Here is a 25,391-nt window from a genome sequence, read left to right on the forward strand (position 1 = left end):
TCAGCACTGTAATGTTTTAAAATGAAAGTAAATTGACGAATAAAATACTAAAATAACAAATATTTTTCAAAACTTTTTTACATCAAGAAAAATAACAGCTTTTATACATTTTATTTAGCAAATAAACATTTAATAATTCAGTTAAGGCTTTGTACTTGTACTTTACATTAAGGTTTCTGCAGGTTTTTAGCTGCCAATATTCATTCATCTGGACAATTGAAGAATAATATCTTGATTATGCTACCATCTGCAAATGTTCACATTGTGTGACAATTTATAAAAACTCGAAATGATTCATTCTTAAAAGTATTGAATTAATGATGAAAAAAACAGAAAAATCCCCATAATCATTGACAGAAAGTTGCAATCACGTTATTGATTCTTTCATTTATAATCAATCCCAGATTTCCCAATGCTCAAATAAGTATTGAAATTTCTTCCCTCATAAAAGATGATCAATTTTAAACTGACATTCAGGAAATTTGAATGACAGAAGGATAAAGGAAGAGCTGAGGGGAGCCAATGAGAGGAGCCGGTGCAGCCTGAGTCACATTCAATCCACTTGTGTTTCTGTTGGAGTAAACATGTCTTTAATAACCCCTAACCAGAACCTTGAATAACCAATACTGTAACACAGAAGACTGCGGTGATCAATATGGGCTCCCAAACTCCAGAGAATTTAAGAGCCAAACCACACTGTGGATTTGATCTGCTGATCTCTCACTTCGCCTCATCAATACTCCTCTCTAATTATAAAATCATCCTGGTTCCTGTGTAATTCTGGAATTTCCTCTCTCCTCCTGAATTTGAAGATACAGACAAATCAAATTGGTGGTCTCTGCGCCGTCTTCTGGGACCTACATCATGGATCCCAGGCATGATAATCCAGCATGTCAGCCTTTACTGTTGCACTCTGTGAGCCCCCTTTGTGCCAAACCATCAACTTAAAGCCAAATGTAAACAGTGAGACAAGGGGTTAAGGAATAAATTACCCAGGAGGCTTTGCCTGTAGAGTGATGGTGGACCTTTCCTCGCTCTCTCATCAGACATGTCATGTGGGCTCTCTGTTCCTCTCTGTTCTGTATGGTGAGCTAACATTTCCGTTGCTGGGAACATCTTTGCACGTTGGATGCTCATTTGCCTCTTAAAAGACCTCACCGCTGCCTTTTCATGGCCCTGTACGAATAATTTAGCGTGGGAGGCCCGAGATCACTGGAGATTATGACTATGAAAGGGGAGAAGGACGCGTTATTAATGCCACATCATCGCGGAGAGATGTGCTTGAGAGATTCCCAGTACTCACTGTAAGACACCACAGTGGGAAACCAGGACGCCGTTTTTTCTCTATATCATAGAATGTTAGGACTAATAAATAATTTACTTGTTTAGAGAAATAAAGAGTTGCAATATCTCAAAATTGGAAGTCAGGAAACATTCCAACCCAACTCAAAACTCTGAGGAACACCCCCCTAACTCTCCACACCAGTGGGGGCGCTGCCCTGTGCAGGGTTGTTTGGACATACCGTAATCAACATGCAGACAGACAGGCGGTGCAGGGCTCCAAACCAGCCCTGATCACTGACCATCCCCGCTTCAGTCCTCCTGAGACGCGGGACACCACATGCCTCTGCAAGAGCTCATTAATACGGCCGGTTACCACAGCAACAAGACGGGTAACTGTGTCTTGAGAAGTGAGTGCCACATGGAACCAGGAAAACCAGTTCTAACAAAACACAGGTGCCCCGTTATGGATGCAGGAGATAGTGCTCCAAACATAACCAGGGTGAGCTCAAGAGAACTGAAACCTAAATAAAGACTTCAGACAATTTGATTTGAACCAGTTTAAAATGATTTGTACATCACTGATTTGGATTTTTGAGTCCATATGTATTTTAAATATGGGGTGGGTTTTAGTTTACTCAGTGAAACTCAGTGACGTGGACTCAGACAGACGGCATTAGTGAACCCTGCTGAGACCCTCAGGTGTGGATTTGCACCATAGGAATATTTTTGAGGTCAAGAAAATGTGATTTTTATCATTAGAGAAAATAATTACCAGAATTTACAGCTTTTAGCCCATGCTAATGTGTCCCAGCTGAAACTAGATGGATACCAAACTGCATTATTTGTGTTTAGTTGGTTCCAGGGTTTTCCAACTTCAGGAGAGTTTCTGCTGTTTCTACACACTGAGGAGGAAAGACCCCCCACCAGGCCAGAGTGAGTCCAGCTTGGCCTGGCTGCAGGCCACAAGGGGAGGTTGGGGGTCCCATTCCTGAATAAATTTTAGTTCTCCTCTAAAGACCCAGGTGTCCAAACCCACTGGTGACCTCTGACCCCATCTGAACAAGTTATTGAAGCCACTGCTGAAGCCTCCTAAAGCTGACCATCAAGAAGGGGCTGGGAAAATGGCCCGATGGAGGGAAAGGGTGGCTCAACGGGGTCACAGCTAAGAAACGCAGGGGTTTAGGAGGGTGAGGGGTGTTCACGGTGTGTGTGGAAAGGGGGTGTCATGGAGTGAAGAAGTTTCCTTTGAGCAGCCCCCTCCTCCTCCTCCTCATGTCCACAAGTGTGTCCCTGCAGCTATTGTGACTCTGAGCTACAGCAGGACAGAAGGCCTCAAACAAACCGGCTCTAAACAATGTTTGGCCCCTTTTGTTTCTTCCCTGCCTTTCTTCTGCAGCCCTCCATCGCAATCTACTGGCCTCCTTTGTATTGATTTCCCTCATTCAGTGGCTCGTCAGCCTCTTTCCGCTGTTTTATATGCTCTTTTCTGGCTTTTTTGTGTCCCCGCTACCTCCCCCGCTGTACTCTCCTCTGGCATTCTCTGTAGTGTGAGAATGCAGCGCGCCTCTTGACTGGATGCAGCCCATTAAAGACGCCTAATTGATGAAGAGTGTAATTAGTGTGACAATCGTAAGGGGAAATCAATATGTTTTGAGCTAAAAGAACCAGAATGCTGGGCACAAGAGAAGAGAGAGCAGCATGTGAGGAGAACCTTAGGTTCTAGCGACAGCAGCAGATGGAGGCTCACTTTCTCCTTTTAGGCCCAGACGAGAAGAAAGTGGCCTTCAGGGACAGTTGATGTTTACAGTGCTCACACTCACAGCAGAATACAACAGTTGAAGAAATCATGACCCAGTTCTGTTGTAGTGGGTTTAAAAAACAGCAAAATTTTCTTTCTAGCAAGCAAAACAGGGACTGGAACAAACTTCAAATAAACAGATCATTTAAGGCCGAATCAGCTTAAAATCAGGCCTAAATAATTTTTGTCACACCATGTTTGCACATACAAATCGCTCACATCCAGATAAATCTGTATTAGTGACAAATCAGATTTGTTGGATCCCTTAAAGTGCATCAGACACAATGGTTTCTTGATTCTGCTTATTTACCAAGATAGGGATGCATTATCTTTATTACCTTCGATCACAGAAAATAAATACAGTCAGAATGAAAGTTCTCTTCATGCATCTCAGCCTGAGAAGCTTCAGCTCTGAGCAGCAGAATCTGCAGCTGGGGAAGCCGAACATTTCTTCTCTTTCCTGCTCGATGCTGCGTTTCTGCCCCCTGCTGGTGATGAGGGGGACTCCTTTTGGGAGTCCAGCAAAAAGAGTTCAGAGAGGAGCAGGTCCACGCTCTGGACCAGAACAGAGTCCAGGACTTTCTTCTCTTCGGATGCAAAGCGACCCAAAACGTGACGTTCCACTGAGGTTTTCCCGGCCGGCCGTCCAATCCCAACCCGGAGTCTTGGCATTACCTGCTGATTCAAATTAGCGTCATCTTCCCTCCATGTTTTTTTCAAACACATTTTAGTTTATTTGCTGATTATTTCACTGCTTAAATCATTTAGATGTTCCTCAGAATAGTTTTTCCTGTAATCTTATTTATAAATGAATGTGCTACAGCTTTTTCACTCACATCAGTCTGGAGACAGTCGATACAAGAGCGAACTCCATTATGTCCTCTGCAAACAATGTTTGGCAATCTTTTATACAATCATTTATTTCACCTCAATTTGTCACAAATACTTCATATTTCATCTAAAGTTGTACATCAATAGATTAACTAAGGCAACAAAACTGTGGTATGAAATAAAGTTGGGATGATTAAAACCTGAAAAAACAACCTGGCGCTTCCTCCACGTTTAATAGAGATTTTCCCCAGAGGTTTGTCCAGCTCGTCATGTACCAGCACAATATCTTCTGGCTTGATTTGGTATTTGGCCGCTAGAAAAACAAAGTTACTTTCATCAACTGCAGTATAACAGAAGTTCAAAAAGTATAAAAAGCCCCAATAATGTGCAGGTCAGGCAAGAATGTGGATGGTGACCTCACCAGCTTTGGCCACTGACACCCCGTTGATGTTCATCAGGAGCCTAGGACGGAGCAGCACCACACCCGTGTGTACTTCAGACACAATGACCTCACCAGACACGTGCTTGTCACCACGCCAACGATCTGCCACACCGAGACGAGCGGCGAACGCGCTGAGGACTGCCATGCCAACGCTGTGCCTGGTACCCTCCATCCTTGGGTTACCCAGTCCCACCACCTCTCACACCACCACAAGCACATTTACAAGATGTAACAACAGGGGACAGCAATGTAGATGGAGTATTCCGTAAATTCTACAAGTGACAAGTGAGAATGACATCAGCCCTGCCCAGTACGGATGGTACTGATGTACTGGTGAGAGCGGCTCTGTTAAAGGAATGGTGTGGAACACAGTAGTTTACCAATAATGTCACATAGAAAAGCTATATTTGAAGCAGCACATTATACAAATTCACTTGTTATTTAGTAGTTTTATCATTCAGGTTTATTTAAATGCAAACTTACCAGTTTCCGGCGGCCTTGTGTGTTTATTTCCGCTTCAGAGCCCATCGCTGGCGTAAACACCTTACTCAGCAAAACTCGGTTTATCACCCGTGTTAAAAGTCTTCGCATCTCGACAAACAGTTTCTTACAAAATATTGATAAGAATTGACGCAACGTAGGTAATTTATTCAATCGGGTCATGAAGTAACCCGATTCTACTGGTGTTAAATTTGAAATAATTTTACATGGATTCAGAGAAGCAGCTGTGTTTGACGGGCATTGTGTCACTAGAGCAATTTTGTCTACCAATTATGTTGTACTAAACCTATTTCACCTGTCTTTATTCACAAACTGATATAAATTAAACTGTTGATATTAAATACACTGCAACTGTGAGTATTAACTAACAATTCAATCGGATCTATGAAAGGGTAACTTCAGCGAGGCTGATTTGCTCCCTTATCACTTTCAATAAAATAAATGAGGTACAGACTAAAAAGCACAAGAGTGCAAACACACATCCCGCTAAAATAATTAGATCAAAGGAAAATCAAGTTAATTTTGAACTCACACGAGCTACTACTTTTGTTGTCACGACAGTGAAAGTGCGAAGAAGTCACTTCCTGCTTTGTGGGGCCACAACGACCCCCAACGGTGCGGATGTGCAACGGCAAGCTGAAATATTATCACCCAATTTTTAGATTTCATATATTTGCTTTCGACAGACCCATCAAATACATTTTAATAATTCAGAACATAATAGGCTGATTTTGACCCTTTATTTACGAAGTGACGTTGACTTGGAACGCAGGAGTCACTAATAAATAGTAATTGTTTGCAAAATATTACTTTCAGGTCTTAGAATCTTTCAGAGAAAAAAATACAAACATGGGAATTTTGTATAAAACTCAATTTTCTCTAAAAGATTAATTATGAACTTGATAAATTAAAATGACACAATACAATTAGAGGCTTAGATTTAGATTTTATTTGGAGATATTAATTATAATTTCTCAGCTGTTGGACAGGGAGCAGCATCAGTCACTGGCTGACATCGCTCCACCACAGCGTTGACCTCGCCAACGTTCACGCCATCGTAGGTGCCGGTGACATACGTCCAGTGGGTGTCTCCATTATGGTTGGTCCTGCTCAGCCTCGCGGTGAATGGAAGGTCTGCAGTCATCTTTCTTCCCTCCATCCTCACAGCACAGGAATGGTTGGGTGGGACCTTAAGTTCCACAGAGACAGAGTGGCTAAGTGACTCCACCATCTTGGTCCCCTCTGAGAAGGTGACCGTGTGCTCCTTGGTGAAGTCCACCGTCCCTGGGCCGAGGATGGGCACTTTGGCTGTCATGGTGGAAACGGAGCCGTTGCGCGTCTCTCTGCCAATGTCCCAGGTTTTCTCCACTGTGCTGATCTTCTCCAGCGTGACAGTCTTCTCCACAGAACTGCACTCCAGGTTGGTGACTTTGGCGAGTTTCAGGGCCTCTGGAGGATGATGGAACAGCTTCATCTGGTCAATGGCGTACTCTACATGGGATATGTGCTGGCTGTAGGAGTCCCTGTTGATTGCCAGGACTTGATATTTTTTGTACCAGTACTCATCGCCCTCCCAGGGAAGGAAGAAGGCCTCGTGTCGAGTGACCACTTTGCCAAGGCCATACTTGTTCTTGCCCACATAGATGTCCACGTTGGCGCAGGTTTTGATAGCATAACTGGGCACTGACCCATATGAATCTTCCACCCACATCAGGAACTCAAAGTGGTCCACATTGACCAGCATCTCAAACTTGGAGGATGCGTACTCTTTGTCTGCATATGGGTACCTGCAGAAGTTCCCTTTGCTGGGAGTGTAGAAACCAGCCTCACAGTTGACTTTGCAAACGTAGTCGGTTCGCTCAGTGTAGCCATTGAAGATGGCCACGGCGCCATTCGGGAGGGACCCATTCCACGTGACCCACTTGAGGTTAGTGTGTTCACTGAACATCGGCGAGGAGTGTACGCTCGCATCAGTTTCTGGAGTCTGGCCATCTATGGGAGGTTTGCTGACCTCCCTGGATGGGACCACATCTTTCAGACTGGGGTTGAGTTGTGGCTCTACACAATGAGACAGAGAGGAGACAGGAAAGCCTTCTATAAGACGCAGCTCTAATGCTTTAGAGTATAAATAAAAAGACAATAAAAAATAAACATATAGATCATTAAATAACTTGTAAGCATGTAAAACTCAAACGTCAACACTGGCTGTCCAGCTGGAACACGTCCTCATCTATATCAGCTCTATATTTGGGCATTTGTAGTACAATAATGAAACTCACTGGGTTTTTCTTGGACCTGCTGCAGCTGGTAGAGGACTGACGGGTCAGCCTGCAGTGCTGGTTTGAAGAGCTGCAGCGCCACTAAGGTGACAGCGATGCGCCACATTGTCTGAGTGAGAGAGAGAGAGCGAGAGAGAGAGAGAGATGAACATGCATGAAGAGTGCAGCAGAGTGTACCAGCAAATACAAATAAAATAACGACTTGATAGTGCTGAGTCGCCAATAAAAAACAGCACCTGTTCAATGAACAAGGATCAACCTATGAGCTCCACTTTACAACAAAAGGAACAACAGAGAAACCTGTAGCTACCAGAGAAATTAAATAAATATCTTATATGCAAACATTTGGCCCTGTATGCAACGATTAACGGAGTAATTAATTAATACGTGTGGGTAACTCTGTATGTAATGTTTAATGATGATTATATTTAATGCCAGACCCTCAGAAAACAAAGTTTTTACCTCAACAGGTTCCTCCAGCTGTGACGCCGTCTGCACAGGAGGGCTGAGCTTTAAAACCTCCCTCCTGAATTATTGCCTGCAATAAACAGGAAAGGAAACTGTGGCTCGGCTGTTGACGCAAAGCTCCAGTCCATGAATTCATGACAAAAAGAAAATCCCATACGTGAATCAATACAATAAAACGATTTTTATTCCAGTTATATTAATTATTTTTAGGAGTGGATAGTATGACCACATCATCCTAATTCCTGTGAGCCAATCACCTGAACCCTGACCCTGGATTATGTCACAGCCTGGCAGTAATATTGAAATGTGTTTAACACAGCAAAAATGGGGGATGGATGGATGATGGATGGATGGATGATGGATGGACAGATAGCATTCATTAAATTCTGTGTGACTGTCCTTTAATTATCTGAATTATTTTGATTGGATTGTTTGTTGCTTTTCTAAACATCAGGAGAAACAGGTCAGGTCAGACTCTCTAAAATCTATTACTTCTAATTTGGTTAAGTTGGGGGGAGACCTTCAGTTAGACGGTTAGGTAAGAGTTCCCACTGCCTTTGTCCTTGACATGAAGATGTCCTCCTGCTGCTGGATGAGTGTAGGACGTCCACCCAGATACCGATAAGACTCTTTATTGACCCCATTTATTGACACCGTTGGACGTGCTTCATAAGTGAATTTGTTTGGATTCAGCGTCCTGTATCTGCAGGCTGATAGAGGACCGCATGATGTCCAAAGTGCCATACTGCTCTTTCTCCACAGATGACAAGATACTGCAGATAAGATCGGCCTGGAACACAGCGATTAGATCTCCTGTAATAGTGGCTGATTGATTTGGAAGGTCTTAGTTGTGTAATATTGCTGGCTGCTGAGATTAAACCAAAGAAGAAGACACACAGAGCTGTCATTGAGATTCGCTGATGTCATGGCCATCTGTGTGTGTGCGTCCTTGAGGCAGACTGACCCTTATTATCAATTTATTTATTTTATATTGAATGAGGACTCTGTGAACGCGGATGAGTAAAGGTCATTTATGCTGGAACTGTGCTGTCACTGCCTGCAGCTGCTTCTGCCTTCAGACTGTGAACAAATTCACAGTCTGAAGGCAGTTAGTGGCCTTTGTTATTTTATTCCTCTAAATGCAGCAAGGGTGACAAAAAGCAATTCATCCTGATTTACAGGCTGATTATTTGCTCTGACTGTAAAATTTGCTGAATGTGTGAAGGGAGGCAGACAAAAGGTCCTTGTTGTGAATCCATCCATCTGCTGTCAGACATTTACACATGAACGGAAATAAGAAAACAAGACTAAATATCCCTTTAAATATTGACTCATTCCCAGTTACACAGATCAGGATCATTGTGTCTTCTCAGGGTCCCTGCTCTGTTTCACAAGTACTTGAGGGGCGTTGCTCAGACCTCCAGGGGTCACGTGCTGCCCCCCCCACCTGGGCTAGTGGATTAAGACCGTTTGTTAGCATCATTGACATAGATGCATAAAACGTCTCCTGAACCGATTGAGAGATTAAATGAGTGTCGACTAAATTCAAAATCATCCAGACCAGAACATTTGAATTGAAACTCATTCGACTGGGTCCACTGGGAGAAGTGTCAGCAGAAATTCTGAGTGCCCTCCAGTTTCAGGTTCACATTGTTGACAGATATGGACTCACAGGAACTGTTTGGGTCTATATTTACTTAAAGGGGAAATATTAATAGCACTACTAGAGAAATCTCATCTAAATTATGGTCCATTTTCTTCTATTTCCCTGGGTTTATTCATTCAGGCATAAATTTGGTGTCATTTGGTGCATTTATTTGTATTTTATCTCACACTGAAATAGGAGCGTAAGCTCTTTAGAGCCGTTATATGTTTGTGTAAATTTTTATCCTGTACATCATGTGTTTGCTTTTGGACACTGGCCGACAAGACAAAGTTTCCACACACCACATTTGCGTTAATCTTTTATTTGGCACAGATTTGCTCAGGTTCAGGTTTGTCGTTAATCAGGGGCAAGGCTTGGCATCGACCACTGCTTCGCAGCGGTCCACAACAGCCCGGACTTCCCCGATCTGGACGCCGTCATATGTGCCGGTGATGGTGGTCCACTGGGTCTCTCCATTGCGGTAGGTGCGACTGAGGCGAGCTGTGTAAGGGATGTCTGCCTTCATCTTGCGTCCTTCCATTCGGACCTTGCAGGTGTGGTTTGGAGGGACGGTGAGCTCCACGGACACGGAGTGGCTGAGTGACTCCACCATGGTGGTTCCTCTGGAGAACTGGAGGGTCTTCTCGGCACTCATCTCAATGCCGCCTGAGCCGAGGAGCGGGATCTTCGCTGTGATGCTTCCGGTGATGCCCAACATGGTGGCTCGGCCGATGTTCCAGGTGGTCTCCACCTCTGTGGTCTTTGTGATGGTAACCGTCTTCACCACAGCCTGGCACTCGTTGTTGGTGATGCCAGAGATGCGCATGGTCTCTGGGGGATACTGGAAGATGGCGGCCTCATCGATGGCGTACTTGACATCACTGATGTGCTGCGTGTAGGCATCCCTGTTGATGGAGAGAACCTGGTATTTCTTGTACCAGTACTCATCACCTTCCCAGGGGAGGAAGAAGGCTTCAAACTGAGGAACGACCTTCCCCAGGCCGTACTTGTTCTTCCCAACGTAGATGCCAACACCTGCACAGGTCCTGACTGAATACTGTGGCACCGAACCATAGGAACCTTCCTTCCATTCCAAGAACTCAAAGTTGTCTTTGTTGGCCAGGATCTGGAACTCGGGGGCGTAGTACTCACGGTCACCATAGGGGTAGCGGCAGTACGGGCCCAATTTTGGGTTGTAGAAACCGGCCTCGCACTTGTACTTGCAGACATAGTCGGTGCGTTCAGTGTAGCTGTTGTAGATGGACACGGCTCCGTTGGGCAGAGCGCCGTCCCAGGTCAGCCACTCCAGGTTTACATTATCGCCGAAAATGTTGGAGGAAATCAGGTCCTGCTGCTGACTCAGTTCGATGGGAGTCAGTGGAGCCGAGACCACAGCGTTACCCAGTGTAGGCACCACGTCCTCCCGCTCAGGGTTCAGGATGGAGACTGCCCCCAAGGGAAAAATTAGGTTAAATCACAACAAATGTTACAAGAAAACACAAAGAAATCCACAAAGATTCAAGAGTTGGCCTGTTGGATAGAGTTTAAATCCTTTTGTACCTTTTCGGTACTGTGAGCTCTTCTTCACAATGTCCTGCAGACTGGCTGAGGACAGAGCCAGGAGGGCCAGCAGCGTCAACGCCGTCAGCTTCATCTGGGGGCAGAAACTGTGTTCAAGACTTCTGCATCGACATGCAACTCTCAAGAAAAAAAGGCTTTAATCAATATTACTGCAGTTTAATAATAGTCGGATTAAATCGATTGTCCGTGTCTGATTGATTGAAGAACAACACTCACCGTTACAGTCGCTCCCAGCTGAGTCTGCAGCCTCCCTCCTCATGGCTTATATACACGGGTTTATGGCAGAACCATAAAGTTGAGTTGACAGTGCATTTTTCTGTCAGAAACAGAGGCTGGTGCAGGAGCTGACGGACAGAATTCCTGCTTCAACTTCCCCACAAAAATTAGGATACATGTCAGACTGGGTCCATGTGTACTGTTAAACTCCTAAACTCTTCACTCCTTTCATAGTTATTTATTATTTTGGACGTGTTGTTCCAGCACTGGTGAGCTGATGAGCTGATGAAGAATTCCATCCTGACTGGAAAACAAAGGTAACATTCTGACTAAAAAGGTTCAGTCTGGCCCTTATGAGACGGAATTAGGGAAAATGATAGTGAAAACAAATCACACATGATGAAAACATATCTGAACATCGATGTGGATAATAGCACCTTTAGAAAAAGAGGCGAGATAAATATAGATAAGATTAAAGATTATTAATGAGTAACCATTTAGGCTATCAGCCATTTGTCCTTTTGACTCAGATATCAATGACCTTCGGTGCATCATGCCATTGCTGCAACACTTCAATCAAGCTGCTGACAGACCTAAAATTGAGGAGTCAATCGAGATGTCAAAAAGCAAAAGTGATCTGAATATAGAAAGTAATGATTATCTGGAGCTCACAGATGGATCTCAGGCTGCATCGTGAGTGGATTAATTTAAAAGAACAGCTTTATAAGGACGGGTTGTTTTCGGTGTATTAAAAACATTTGGACGATCAAAGTTCTTACAGGATGATCGAGGACTTAATCTGGAAGTATTTACTGACACCTTCTGGGCATTTAAGATATTACACTGACATAGACGTTTAACCCTTACATTCATAGTGGCCACTACAGGAGAAATCACTGCTACGTCATGTCTGTCTACGTCATATTTTCTTTTATTCTTTTTATTCTTCATAACATCAGTGTAAAAACCCAAATGATTTTATTTGTGGCGATAATTACCCCTGACTGCCATCAAATGTCATACATTTTATTTATATATATATATATAAAACCTTTAAATCAGCCATCAAAAGTTGTTCCTCAACTTTATTAGTAAGTTGAACTTTTTTTGAACTTATGATCTGCACAGATTGCGGTTCACATATAAAACCAACAGAGGGCGGCAATGGACTATAGAAATTAAGTCGTGTCATGTAAATTTTTAAATCTTTTTTGTCCTATTAAGATAGACAAAATGTCAGTGTGGGACAAAAATGCTATTATAAAAAGCCTGGCTTACATAGATATTCTATGGGTCACAAATGTAATAATATCTTTTAGTTTCACTGTCCAGTAATTTTAGAAACAGTAACTAAAAAAAGAGAGAAAATGGTATTGATTAATTTAAATAATAATCAGAGCTATGAGAGACACATACAAGGATGCAGGGCTGTCCTGTCCAGCAGGTTTACTGCATCTCTTCCTGGCTTTTAACCAGATATAAATAAAACATAGACTCCATCTTTACCTTCTCTTTCCATTTATCTATCTATATCTGTGTCTCGTTGTCCGGCACACATATGCACTCAGTTACGCTGCTTCTCTAAACCTGAGTGATGTGGAGCTGCTCACACTGCTGCTTCCAGGACAAATTAAATACAATGGTGCTGTTATCTATTGGTGCTGTCGGCCATTAATTGCTTTGAGGTACATTAATAGTTTATTTTAAAGTGAATCTAATGGTTGTGAAAACATAAAATAGGTCCGATCTATCAGCTCAGGTGTGGCTGTTGTTGATGAAAGTAGATGATCCAACATTATTTGTGCTGGAGAGCTGCTGTGGAGCTGGTGGAAGGTCATACAGGCACTAGCACGTGTTTTTGGCCAGGCTGGACTTGGGTGTGCCCTCAAAGGCCCCTGTCAGAGCACGCTGTTCTGACTGGGCTGAATGGATGGCGGTGCTCAGGGTGATGACGATCAGGCTGAAAGCTCATTAAAAGCCAGCTGAGTTAGCAGGCTGTGACTGTTTTAATGGCACACTGACATTAACGCTTCGCCTGAAGCCACTTTTCTAGGAGGTAACTCATTTTCTGTCACTGACACGCATGAGGACAAATGGGTGGACGCCATCATCTTCTGTGAATTCATAAACAATCAAATATCCCATAGATCCTTATAAACCTTTCACAATTAAACAGTTTTATTAACATAAAACCCTTTTTACTGTGAAGCGAGACGATCAAATATTACTGTCATTATGGCGTCTATCACGTGGCATCAGTTGTGTCCGGAAAAGCTGGAGGTTGGAAGGGGGGGGGCTCATCCTCGGTGACTAAACTCAGGGTTTAAGGCACAAACATCGTCTTGCACGCTTCTGAGTCTTGGCCTCTCTGTTGATAGTCACGCAGGGTTTGTGTCTGCTGACATATAGAAGCTAATTCATCACCAGTATGTCTTTAAGCAGCACCATCTCCTTATAATATTTACATTACCTGTGCTGCGGGGCCAAATGTGTGTTGCTGACCCACCCGGGTGAGAGGCAGCACACAGCGAGTGCTCATTGTCATAGGAGCAGAGCTGCTCGCCATGAAAAATGCATCAGCTTTTTCTTTGAGCACATTTTGCATTTCAGAGGCTCATCTTACCTGGCATCTCAAGGCAGCATGATGCCATTTGCTCCCCTGGGTGTGATAACTATAACCGGAGGACCATAAGTGCTTTCTGCATCATCATTTTAAGTCCCCCACAGGTGTTAAACAGATGCTCCTTTCCATTCTGGAGATCAGGTGTAGACGTAGATTCTAATTATGCTTCCTGCTGCCAACACTAAAGCCCAAACTGCCCCACATGACTACATCCTCCTCTAAATCTGTTCTATCCAGACCCTGTCAGGCCCGCCCCAGTCTTCCGTGACTCGGTTTGTGAAATAATGGATGCTAACCTGCTGTCCCCTCCAGGCCCAATCTGCCCACTCCCTCTCCGTGTGCCCTATGATTCATCTGCTCCCCTCACCCTGATGTTTATGTCATGGCTATGCTAATATTCTGAACAGTATGCTAATAGCAGGGATGAATATTCATCAACATCCAGGACCACATTCAGAATGACAGTTGGGAGCTTGGACTCAGTGTCATTGGAGGAAGTTTCCTCCATCCAAACTTCCGTCCATGACTCACCAGGAGACTCACCACCAAGATCAGTGTTGCGCTGGAATGTGTCCAGTTAAAAGAGGCAGGGTTTCCATTGTGAGTCAGGGAGATTGGTGCTACGGCAAACAAAAGAATCAACTACTACCCAACTGTTGGGTATTGATAGTTTTACCTACTGACGCACAGCTCAGGACACACAAGGACAAGGCAAATAATCTCAATTCCAAGATGATACCAAATGGGTCCTCGTAAAAAGAACAAAACAAATCCTTGTTTACCAGCAGGTTTACTTCATTTTACATGAAAGAAGATTTATCCTTTGGAAAAGTTTCTGATTTCTATTAAGGATCAAATGTAAATGAGTCGTTCACATAAGGCAGAATGTGGTCCACATTTAAACTTAGATGGGACGGTGGTAACGTGAACATCTAGAATTGTGTGAGTGCTGAAGCTGTTTCCTCGACCTTCATTTTTAATGCAGCCCCCATTGTTCTGCATGAACACTTGCTTCTTTCCCACCTGGAGCTCATTTGCATAACTTAATAGTTCGACCTCACTTGTCTCCAGGAGAGTTTTTAACCTTCATGCTTTCCTGGACTTTTCCAACACTGTCATACTTCGTGCCGTTCCACATCCCAGAGGCTGGGATCCGCCAAGCACAGCCAGTTGGGGGCTTGTGGACACGGTCACCACAGCAACTGTCAGGACGTTTGTGTTCCAAACCACCCTTTGCTTCAATGTAGCAATTAACATAAATCAGGTTTAGGTTGAACGCATTTTCCGAGTCCAGAGATCTGAGCTGTATGAGCTCTGCTGGTTTATGAGGGCACACTGAAGGTCGTGTGCTCTTATCCAATAAAAGCCTCTGCAGAAAGAGATGTTCTCCATGCACTTCAGTGGAGATGGGCTGCAATAGTTTCTGAAAAAGCCATTTTTCCTTTCTATAAAAGGGGTCAGAGCACTAAAGAGGACACAACCCATCAAATAGAGATCTTTGTGTTTCATTATTAATAATGCTGTTGGCACTAAAGGAGCAGAGCAGGTGTCTTGGATGTGATACGTTCAATGGATACGTTGAAGTCCGCTGGCTTCAGAGGCACAGAAAAACTACTGGAGGTCGATCAATCTATGACGAGCAACTTTTAACCTGGTATATCATGCTGCAGAGATTGTCTCTGTGACATTCTTCTGGTACATTTTTGAAAGACAGAGGGAGCCCCAGTTAAGACCAGAGCGTTGTTCCGTTTGGTTGCATTTTGCACAGTTCAGTGATTTATGGAGAGGCTCCCTAATTTAAAAAAGAAAAGAAAAAGTTTCTCATATAATTTTGAATTCCAGTTGTTTACTCTTTGAAAAATACATGGAGAAGCACTTAATCTGCTCCCTAATGTTAGAATTTACTTTGGATTCTCATGCACCAAGGAATTTTAAAAGTTGGGCTTTTTCTTTGTTGCATCCTCGGTAAGAAGTCCGCAGCCAAGTGGTGTTTAAAATTAGCAACTAGCAACTATCTGGCCAGCATGAGGCATCTCACCCCACTGTTTCACCATTGTTAGCATCGGGAGCTAATATCTGGCAAATGAAATAGTCAATTCTGTGTTTCCCTTCTTTCATTTATGACTCATTCAGCACTTAAAACAGGTGAAATCTCATCTAATGTTAAAAGTTATGCCACATATATAATAATATTTTAGGCCTTATAAGAACAGAGCACAAGGAAGATGTGAGTCTCCAGGGTGAACAGAGCTGGAGCAAAACACATAAAAATGTGACTTTGGAAGATGGGCCCCTTTTAAATGGGATGGTAGGGGAGTGACACGAGAGGGGGCATGAAGGGGACAGGAGGGGCTGATTACGGGATCAGTTGGAGCTGAAGGCAAACAAAGCTCTGTAACACCTGATGATCCAGAACTAATTGGTAGGATTCTTTTAAAATAAAAAATCTTGATCAACAAGTGGAGTCAGTTGGAAATTTCTTATTCTCAGCGTTTGTACAACAAGAAGAGATGACGGCGGCCATGCCACACACATATTTAATAAAGTCTAGCCAATTATTAAAGAGCTCAAATGGATGAAAGAGGTGCTCTTGGAAAAGCTTTAAACCCTGTCTTGTCAGCTTTACGTCTGCAAAGCTAACACCCTGAGGGGAGGTAATTGATCTCCTAAAATTGCATTACAAACCTCAACCACTGGGAGCAAATCTCGGGACAGAAGCCCGTGTTTGACAACCGTAACAACACAGATTCTTTCCTCTGTTTTGTCTGGAGACGAGAGCCTGTTTGCGCAGCGTCCCCGATCAGACGGCTGTATGAACAGTTCCAGACTGTGTTCATGGCCGCCCAGACCGGCCAGTGACGCAGGGTTACGGTGCAAAGTGACACGCTGACATCACAAGCCGTAATGTGAGGAGACCTCTATATATTTGACAAACATTTGGGTTTGGTGGGAAAGCTACGGAGGGCTAATTCAGCATATCTTTTTCACTTTGCCCCATTCATAGGAGCCCATGACAACACCGAGGAGCCTCACTCCAGATGAGGCTTTTATTTCCCACAGAGAACCTGAATTCTGATGAAATGATAACAGAGCTGCTGGGTGCTACAGGCTCCCGCAGACAAATGGAGGCTCCTCTTACACTGGAATCCCTAGACTAAATAATAGAAGAAACAGGAGACACTTGGAAGCTGACAGGCCAGTTCGCAGAGGAAGTCGGTTCTAATTTCGCGCAGCTGGAGGAGGAGACGCCCAGAAAGCAGTGAGAAAAGTTCAGACACCATCTGAGGGCATCGGCAGATACAACCTTCATTTGCTCATCAATTTGGTACCATCGGGGGTCAGAAGTAGAGGAGATTTTCCATCGTGTAGTGAGACTGTTGTGGAAATGTACCAATTGGTGGAACCGTAGTTACTAACTGCTAAATGATAAGGTTCAAGCAAAGCAGGAAATTTATCACCATCTTCATTGATTTCTGCACAACCGGTTCTAACCGGTGACAGGAAAAACACAGCGGGGTCGCTGTTTATGTCTGCACTGAAGGAGCTTTTCCCTGAAAATATTCTGGCTAAAGGGGACCACTTTAGCAGCAGGGGTTATCTGCCTCTTAAAAAGACTGTGTAGAGTCCTGACAGGCGCAGTGCGCTCCAAACCTAAAAGGTCCCTGGACCATAAATTAACAATTTATGGAGCCATTTTGCAAAACAAGTACTCTTGCTTTGCATTTAGCAGTGTTTTTATTAGTATTTATTATTCTCGGCATTAAAAGAAGCCTGTCTTGATGAAAATCTGAAGATTGCATTACATTTAGGAGTATATTTCAGCAAGAATGGCTTAGCATTAGCATATCAGACAAAAGAGCCACGGTGTCTGCTAAACATGTGTAAATATGTCACTTTTAAGTAAGAAAGCAGAAAGCGTTGAAGACTGTCGTCGTGGTGACGCTGGGGTTTGTGTAGGAATCCAGAGGGAGACGTAAACATGCAGTTTGGATGATGTTGTGACTGAGAGAATGAGAGCTCAGATCAGTCGCAGCCTGCTGAACATGACAGGAGCGACACGTGTCACAGTCAGCATCCCGCCGGTCATGACAGGCCTGTGAACCCAAGTGGAAGGAACCATCCATGTTCCCTCCTGCTGGGTGGAACTCTACAGGCCAAGAAAATGATCTGTACGACAAATACATCTCTGGTTTGATCGATGGCCCTCAGATTTCCCTCCCTTCATTTCAAGACTAAATGATCTAACATTTACTTGTTTTTAACTAAGTTAGGGACATTTTATGGGGTTCTATGCAGTTCTCTGTTGATTGCTGCAGGTGGAACTCGTCCTCTGGTTATTCTATCAACAGATCCTCTGACAGCTGAATTTAATTCAGAATAATCCTATTAACAAAACCTCTATCTGATCTGGGCTCTAAATCTGAGACCTGTTCCTGCCCATTGCAGGTTTAACCACCTGATCCTCCACGACCCTGCAGTTCTTTGCCTGACATGCTGTGTGACCTTCCCATGTGCACCCCCTGTAAACCCCTCTATCGTCCTCATTTGGGATCGATGCTGACTGGGTGACTCACGTCGAGACCCACTTTGTGTTATCGAGCGTTATTATGGAGCGGCAGAGCGCTACCAGACAGAGAGATAGAGAGATTTGCTCTCTAAGCAAAGTGTTCAGACGAAGCGTTAATGTAACGATGTGATGATGTTCTGTAGAAGCTGTTGATCAGCAAAGGATGAAGTCAGAAGCTGCTTTGCAGTTAGATGAAAACATCCAATGATGAAGACGAGACGTCCTCCATTGCCGGAAACCCCACCTGGGTATTTTTGCATGTATTTTAGTCCTTCGTTAATGAGGGGGGAGCTCATTAGTTAGCTCATTACTCTTTGAGCTGGGAAGATTTGTCAGGGAATCGTACAGAATTGGTGATGATGATATATTGGAAGAGGAAGACGGCTGATTGATTTCTGGACCGTCTCCTTAACCTCAGCTCATTAACACCATTCAATATTCACGGATTTTCTCAGAGTAGTTTCTCAGCTCATCTTAACATCTATTGGTTATTTAACATGTAAACTGCAGATGGCATTAGGAGAGAAGCTGTGACCACCCTCTCTGTGCACATGTGTCCTCCCTGCTGGACAGCCCTGAAACAATTCCTCATCCCTCCTTCCTCAACTCATTTCAAACACGCAATATTCGCGATCTCAGGTGAGTGCCTAAACAAAGATTTAGGTTTGACCAAAACTGACGAGGAAGTCTGTGTCCTCATCATTGTTGCAGCGGCAACAAAGAGCAACAGACCCTTTGGATCAGATAAAGACACTTCATATCGCTTGATTGCGTAAAGGTGTTCGATCATGAACTCAGATTTTTGGTTTCCTGTGGAAGCAGCAGGAAGTGCAGGACGACTGCTGCCGGAGATATGGGGGGAAATAACCTCCAGCATCATTAATATTACACACTCTTGTCTGTACAATATGGTGGAATCTCAGCCTGCTTCATCCTTTAAATAATTCACACAATAAGATCTTTTCTTTCACTGCCTCCACCAGGCTCTCCTTTCCCTGATGCAAGCGCTGCAAAGAGAGAGAAGAGGCCAACAGAGCAGTGCTTAACTACACAGACGTCTCTTTCATCCACGTCTGTAAATGTCTACGTTTAATCTAACAACACTCAAAAAATCCTTTGGTACAGAACAAACTCCAGCTGATATGGATGAATGACTAACAGCTCAGCTTGATTTAATCTGTTTAAAGAACTTTAAACTGAATTTTTTTTTGTTCAGCCCCATGAAGGAAAAAAAATTGGAGTCTTGATGACAAATTAAAATGCAAAGAAAGAATAACAAGGAGCAAGAATGAGGAAAACTATAAAAACATAAATGATTTGACTTTTTCCATTAAATCTTGGACTTTATGTGTATCTTGATGCTGCCATTTAGGGATTCTTGCACAGCAATTAATCAATAACGTATTTATCTTTAGTGCTATAGTAAGAATACAAGGATTTGTGAACCCTCAACTTTAAAATGTTACCTGAACTTTAGTTTTATTTCAGTTGAGTCACATCACATCTCCAGAAAAATGTGATTGAAGGCATAAAAACTATGAAAATATGTAAAAATATGTACCAGACTGTCATTTTTCATTAATTAACTAAAAGAAGTGAATCTGTTGAATTGATGAAGGATAAAAGCCGTGTCAGGTGAATTCTTTTCTCTTTTTTGCCTCGCGTGCTGCCATGACGCGCGGCCACATCCAGTGAAGTCATCCAAATGCACGCGCTGCTTCACAGACGCGCGCGGAGAAACCGGAACTGTGGGGCGCACAAGCGTCCTCCAATTAATTACCTAAAGGAGCAGCTCGTTGGATCACATCTGCTCCCTTTATCGACTGAGCACCTGGATTTCAAATATAACAACATTTGGGATTTTTGTTTATTTGGAGAACTAGAAGAGCTACACCCTGGTCTGGAAGAGAGAAGTAGAACACCTGGAGGACGCAGAGGAGCAATTTATCCAAATCGGTGTAGAATTAACGTGAACAGATTCGCTCCTTCCCCTGTAAAGATCGACGCTTTTCTCTTTTTTGGGGCCGTCAGCCCGTCTGGATGTAATCACTATTTTGTTTTTCTCCAGTGACAGATTTGGTCACACCTCTCCGAACTGAAACAGCTCTCCAAATCCGAAGAGCCTCCACCTCTGCCCTCAAACCGCGGCGCGCCTCGATCCGGAGGTGCCGCCAAGGAGTGATCCAGCATCTAATGTGATGGGTAAGATGATCCGGTACCGGGTGACCGAAGACCAGTGAAAAGATTTTGGACCAGCGAAACATTTTTAAAGTTTATTTACGTTTAATTTGGTTACGATTTCTACATGAAACAGTCGGTGTATTTTTGACTACCGTCATAAGTAAATGATGCATACATAAAACAGCAGTTTAGATTTAGGATGAAAAATCGCAATTAAAGCTGCAGGTGTGTAATTAACTCGATGAAAAGTGGAACAAACTGATGGTTTTCGACGTTGAGTTGATGCGTAAATTTGCGCACAGAAACCGCCTCGACGCGCAGCCTCGGAGCAAACAGGCACTTTAATCGTTGATTTGTCCCCCTAAACGTAAATAAGAAACCCAGTCCAGTTGACAGAGAAAACTACCTTGGATTTGTCCCCCTACTAAAATAACCGTCACACTCTAAATATTTACCGATTTCACAAATTAAAGCTAAAAAAAAAATACTACTGACGACGCCGCCGTTTTAAGGTCGATACTGGTTTAACAGTGGAGTAGACCTCACCCCTTTATGGATGTTTTGGATAAAAACAAAAATAGAGACTCCCGTCGTTAACATACTGGAATGATACATTTATGTATCATTTCAGCAGCGGCCAATATTGTGTAAAAACATTGATCTGTGTTAGGCAGGAGACTCACTAACAGAAAAGTTTATATTGCAAATTAGCACGTTTAAAATCTATGCTTCAATGAGCAGGAGTTATTTAAATTTCTTTCAATTACGCTGTAGTTTCCAACACACTGGGGTCCAGAAGTAAACACGCCTTATGAATGGAGGGATCTTGACCTCTGAATGTAAAGCCCTTCCCAGTCACTTTCCTGTGGGTGTTTTGTGTCTATTCCAGCAGCAGCAAATGATAAAAGAAACTGTTCTGGTCTCTGTCACCTGATGTGATGGGGTGCAGCCATCCTCGACTCCTTCAGGAAAGATGCTAACTGTGCTCTTATACATGCTAGTCACCACACCTTCTATCTCAGTCACATGTCACTCAAACATGTCTGCTTGATACACAATGGGAAGATGGACTGCAGCTTCTAACTTTACACTTTATCCTCCTTTGGCAGCTACTGGTGGCACTGGTGCACACCCCAACACAACTGATGCCAGTGTATTCAGAAGGCTACAGAGGAACTGTTTAAATTCCCTCAACCCTTGCCTTCACTGTTGAATGTGTTGGTCATTTCATTGAATTCTGGTTGCAGCAGCATCTGGGCAGCATTAAAAACACATACTGTACAGTATAAGATAGTATTGCTTTGTATTAAACATGAAGCAAAATGAATAATGGAATATTTAGTCTCTTTCTCTTTTGCTAAAATAATGGATTATTATTTTAATTAATATTTATTATTATTTAAGAGCTCGTTTCTGGTCTCATTCTTCCAGGCCACTAGTACTTTTCTTCCTCTCCACTCCCCAAACTTGTAAATAAATTGACATCTGAGGTCAAAAATTCTGAAACTGATCTAATTTATTAAAGCAAAAATAATATTTTCATCCTCAACAGCCCTGGAGGCTACAGCTCGGCAGGTTGGAGAGTGGATTTGGGAGAACTCAGGCGTCAGCTGAAACATGCATATGGCTAATGGACTTCAGGTAGCTAAACAGAGACCTGAGTATATTGTCAGTGGGTAAAGTAATAATGAGATGTGTTTATAGTGTTTGTGACCTTCTGTTGCACTATACATTCTTCAGTGTATACAGACCACCGATATGAAACACGATATGTTTTTTTGGGCCTCATAATTAAGGAGGAGGTGAAGCTGTGTGCAACATGGGGACATACTGTAACAAAGAGAATGGCGTCATCTGCATAGAGCGATAAACTCTTATTGATTCAACAAACTCAAGAGATGAAACGTGATGGAATGGTGACATTTTGCCATAATCAGATGTTGTGTCACCTCTGTAACTGTTGGTGGCGCTCTTCCTGCTCCTCTTCCTGCAGGCTGTTGATGGAGAAGATTTCGAATGTCAGCCGGGACAGTGGTCATTGCAGGGGGAATTCTGGCTACAGTCATTTTACTGACCATCGTCGCTGTACTGTGTTTATGTAGGTTGCAGGTATGAACTGTCTTCCTGTCAAGCTGACTTTCAGCCATTTTGGTTTGCATTTAAAGTTTTGTGTTTAGCCTAAAGTTATGAAGTTTCTGTACATCACCAAAAGCCAAACAAGCCAAACTCTGATATTAATTTTCCCTCACTGTCACCAAATTCCAGTATTACTGCTGTAAGAGGGAGGAGTCTGAAAAGGGGGAAGAGGAGGAACCAGAGTTTGCCACCATGTCGCCGACCCGCCCCCTGGCTCTGTCAGCTCCCCCTACGCCGCCGACACCAGATCACTATAGTGATGAACCAGAGACCTACCCTCCCACCTTCCTCACCGAGGCCAACGGGCCGGCCAGCTTCTCCCCAACGCCGCCACCACGCAGGTGCCAGCGCTCGCACGCCTTCTGCCCATCCTGCGCTCGCTGCTCGCTGCCCTTTTACCTGCAGCACCCGGAGCGCCTGTGCAATGGTGGCCGCCGGATCAGCTACAGAACTGTTCACCAGGAGGACCTGGAACTGCCCGTGGACTTGGCGAGCTTGTACCACAAGCTTAATCTCATCCGCTCTGGCGGCACGAGGGGGGTGGTGAACAACAGCATCAGCACGGATGTGTAAGGGCGCCGAGTGTGGAGCAGGCAGACACGCTGAAATATCACAATCATTCCGGCTGCAGCCATACTGCAGCACTGAAGGCTGCAGGAGCCGGAGGCTGAAGGTCGGCATCTGCACAGCCGTTTTCTGTAAACACCCAGAAATGACTCTATTAATTCTGGATTAAAAAATGATCATTTTGTGATGATTATTGGACAACTAGTTAGTCAACTAATAATAATATCCTGTGTGTGTTTTAGATCATATCATTTCATGGTTTGTTAGTAGGTTAAATGTTGCACAGATTATGTTTGTTTAAATGCACTTAAAAGGGACAACTGCTGATTATTGTTCAGTAAATCTGTGATAGACCTCTAATAAGTCCAGTAAAAATATTTCCTTCATCCCTTTTGTTCTGTTTCTAAAGCTGCCCATCAGCTTCTGCTGGGCCCAAAGAAGATGCCATTGTGTTGAATTTGTAAACTCATTATTTACAGTAACATAGACTTTAAAAAGATCCAGTAATCTGCCAATAATTAGTACTGTTTACCAATTATTCAGGTGTCTATCAACAGTTTTAAACACTTTTATGGAATCATAGCTGCAATGCCACATGTGGCCACTGGGGCATTCGAATAATATCTGAATATTTAGCCAGAAAGTTTGTACATATTATATGTCTTACAAATATAACTCAAACTGTTGTGGACCAATTTGGGAGGCATTTGGCTTGTGTTTTTTGATGTGACTAAAAAACTTTTAATGGGTCTTTTTATTGGATTGGTTGAAGATATTTTCTAAACCTTTCACCACCTCACTAGTTTTGGAGGACACAAAACTTATGTTGGACTCTGTTCAAGCTGACCCAATCTCTGCATTCACAGAACCGAATTACCCACCTTTTACCACTGGACAGTGAGCATTTCCTGTACTATCCCTAATGGAAAACTTCCTGAAATGTGTTTTCTCATGCAACAACTCTACCTTTAGTTATTCACATTTATTTCCTCCACACACAGGAGCCAAATACTGTCGACAAATTATTGTCTAGTAAGCTGAATGGCTGTACAGGTGACTTTAAAGGTCTAAAAGAGTCTGAAGTACATAAAAGAATGCCTTTCAACCTTTATGATTTAGCTAAGAAAACTAAACTAAATCAGACGCACACTGTACAGTCATGCTTGATTGGTTGATTTTTAAATTTTGACACAAGAAAAGCAGTTTGAAATCAGAAACTTTGTTTAATCCCATTGAAAAACCCAAGAGTGTGTTAGGAATTTGTATGTTAATATGTGTTATTGAGAACATTTGACTTCAGCCAAATTAAGTTACATTTTCTGTTGCATTTAAGGATTAAAGAATAAAGAACCCTAAACCAATAGCTCTTTAAAATAACAGATTTATCTTTGTTAGAAAAATTAATTTTGAAAAAAAAGTGTGGCTCAGGCAGTTAAGATGTTTGCAGGTATTTAAACTGCGATGCAGAAAATAAATCTCATTTAAAAGGGCTTTTCTGAGGAGTTCATTGAACCAACGACTGTGATTATTGTTCTGATCTCCTGTAAAAATACTGTTGCTGGTGTTTTAAAGCAGAAGATTATTGTTCCAACTATCCCAAAACCAATGGAGAATCAAGTTAAAATTTATCTGTGAATTTAAAAAAAGTCATATTTTCAGATTTAAAAATTATGTTGTGTATTCGAGTCATTAAATTAGATAGTTTAGTGCTTCCTGAAGGAGATATATGAGCAAATGTACGTGATGCTGACATGATCAATCCTATGATACTGTGAAACCAGTTTAATGTTGCTACAATTTATGTACTAATCTGCTGCTAAACGGAAATAAACTAAAGTTCTGATGACTGTTTTATCCATTATATTGTGGCAATTTTGGAAGTTATGAACTCCTTCACTAATCATTTCAGGCCATAAACTGAATGGGAATCCAAAAAATGCAAGATAAAAATGTCTGGAAAGGGAAAATTAACGGTAATTTAACATTTTTGTCTCCTTTTTACCAGTAGGGGGAGACAATCGCCAAGCAACATCTGCTCTCGTTGAATTTAACCAGCAATTTTACAGGTTTTAACAAAAGACCCATTTCTGGGACAAATTACGATCTCCCTTCAACTGTTCAACCAACAAACTGACAAAAGTCTCTTTTTGTTACATCAAACACCTCACAACGTTATTAAATCAAACATCAGCTTGCATAAGTGTTGACCAAATCTGGTTAAATGAAAGTAAATTGATTGCCAAACATCCAGTATGCCCTGGTATTTTTGGTC

At 42.9% G+C, this 25,391-nt stretch overlaps 4 protein-coding genes across 9 annotated transcripts; 1 reads left to right on the forward strand and 3 right to left on the reverse strand.

Moving 5' to 3' along the window:
- Window positions 1-2,583: 2,583 nt before the first annotated feature.
- Window positions 2,584-5,452, reverse strand: ptrh1 (peptidyl-tRNA hydrolase 1 homolog). Of its 4 annotated transcripts, none has more exons than XM_029830138.1 (5): window positions 4,839-5,452; window positions 4,335-4,627; window positions 4,127-4,226; window positions 3,919-3,964; window positions 2,584-3,760 (listed from the first exon to the last, which is right to left on the reverse strand). In XM_029830138.1, exons 2-5 carry the CDS (start codon window positions 4,525-4,527, stop codon window positions 3,488-3,490), a joined length of 612 nt encoding a protein of 203 aa, XP_029685998.1. In that variant the 5' UTR covers window positions 4,528-4,627; window positions 4,839-5,452; the 3' UTR covers window positions 2,584-3,487. The 4 variants fall into 4 exon arrangements, with proteins under 4 accessions (XP_029685998.1, XP_029685997.1, XP_011613668.1 ...); XM_029830137.1 differs by having other exon boundaries at window positions 4,335-4,700; XM_011615366.2 differs by having other exon boundaries at window positions 4,335-4,551; window positions 4,839-5,450.
- A 330-nt stretch (window positions 5,453-5,782) lies between these two features.
- Window positions 5,783-7,716, reverse strand: LOC101080080 (natterin-3-like). Its single transcript, XM_029829709.1, has 3 exons — window positions 7,598-7,716; window positions 7,136-7,244; window positions 5,783-6,914 (listed from the first exon to the last, which is right to left on the reverse strand). The coding sequence occupies exons 2-3, from the start codon at window positions 7,239-7,241 to the stop codon at window positions 5,821-5,823; spliced, it is 1,200 nt and encodes a 399-aa protein (XP_029685569.1). The 5' UTR covers window positions 7,242-7,244; window positions 7,598-7,716; the 3' UTR covers window positions 5,783-5,820.
- Window positions 7,717-9,560: 1,844 nt separating this feature from the next.
- LOC101061072 (natterin-3-like) lies at window positions 9,561-11,071 on the reverse strand. The gene is made up of 3 exons (XM_011615534.2): window positions 11,046-11,071; window positions 10,809-10,902; window positions 9,561-10,694 (listed from the first exon to the last, which is right to left on the reverse strand). Exons 2-3 carry the CDS (start codon window positions 10,900-10,902, stop codon window positions 9,610-9,612), a joined length of 1,179 nt encoding a protein of 392 aa, XP_011613836.1. The 5' UTR covers window positions 11,046-11,071; the 3' UTR covers window positions 9,561-9,609.
- Window positions 11,072-19,971: 8,900 nt separating this feature from the next.
- Window positions 19,972-24,986, forward strand: fam163b (family with sequence similarity 163 member B). 3 transcript variants are annotated; one of them, XM_029830328.1, is made up of 4 exons: window positions 19,972-20,437; window positions 21,969-22,057; window positions 22,410-22,525; window positions 22,682-24,986. In XM_029830328.1, the coding sequence occupies exons 3-4, from the start codon at window positions 22,433-22,435 to the stop codon at window positions 23,123-23,125; spliced, it is 537 nt and encodes a 178-aa protein (XP_029686188.1). In that variant the 5' UTR covers window positions 19,972-20,437; window positions 21,969-22,057; window positions 22,410-22,432; the 3' UTR covers window positions 23,126-24,986. The 3 variants fall into 3 exon arrangements, with proteins under 3 accessions (XP_029686188.1, XP_029686189.1, XP_003974730.1); XM_029830329.1 differs by lacking the exon at window positions 21,969-22,057 and having other exon boundaries at window positions 19,972-20,228; window positions 20,304-20,437; XM_003974681.2 differs by lacking the exon at window positions 21,969-22,057.
- The last annotated feature ends 405 nt before the right edge of the window (window positions 24,987-25,391 follow it).

Source organism: Takifugu rubripes, chromosome 21, assembly GCF_901000725.2.
Source record: "Takifugu rubripes chromosome 21, fTakRub1.2, whole genome shotgun sequence".
In the NCBI taxonomy this organism is placed as follows: Eukaryota; Metazoa; Chordata; class Actinopteri; order Tetraodontiformes; family Tetraodontidae; genus Takifugu; species Takifugu rubripes.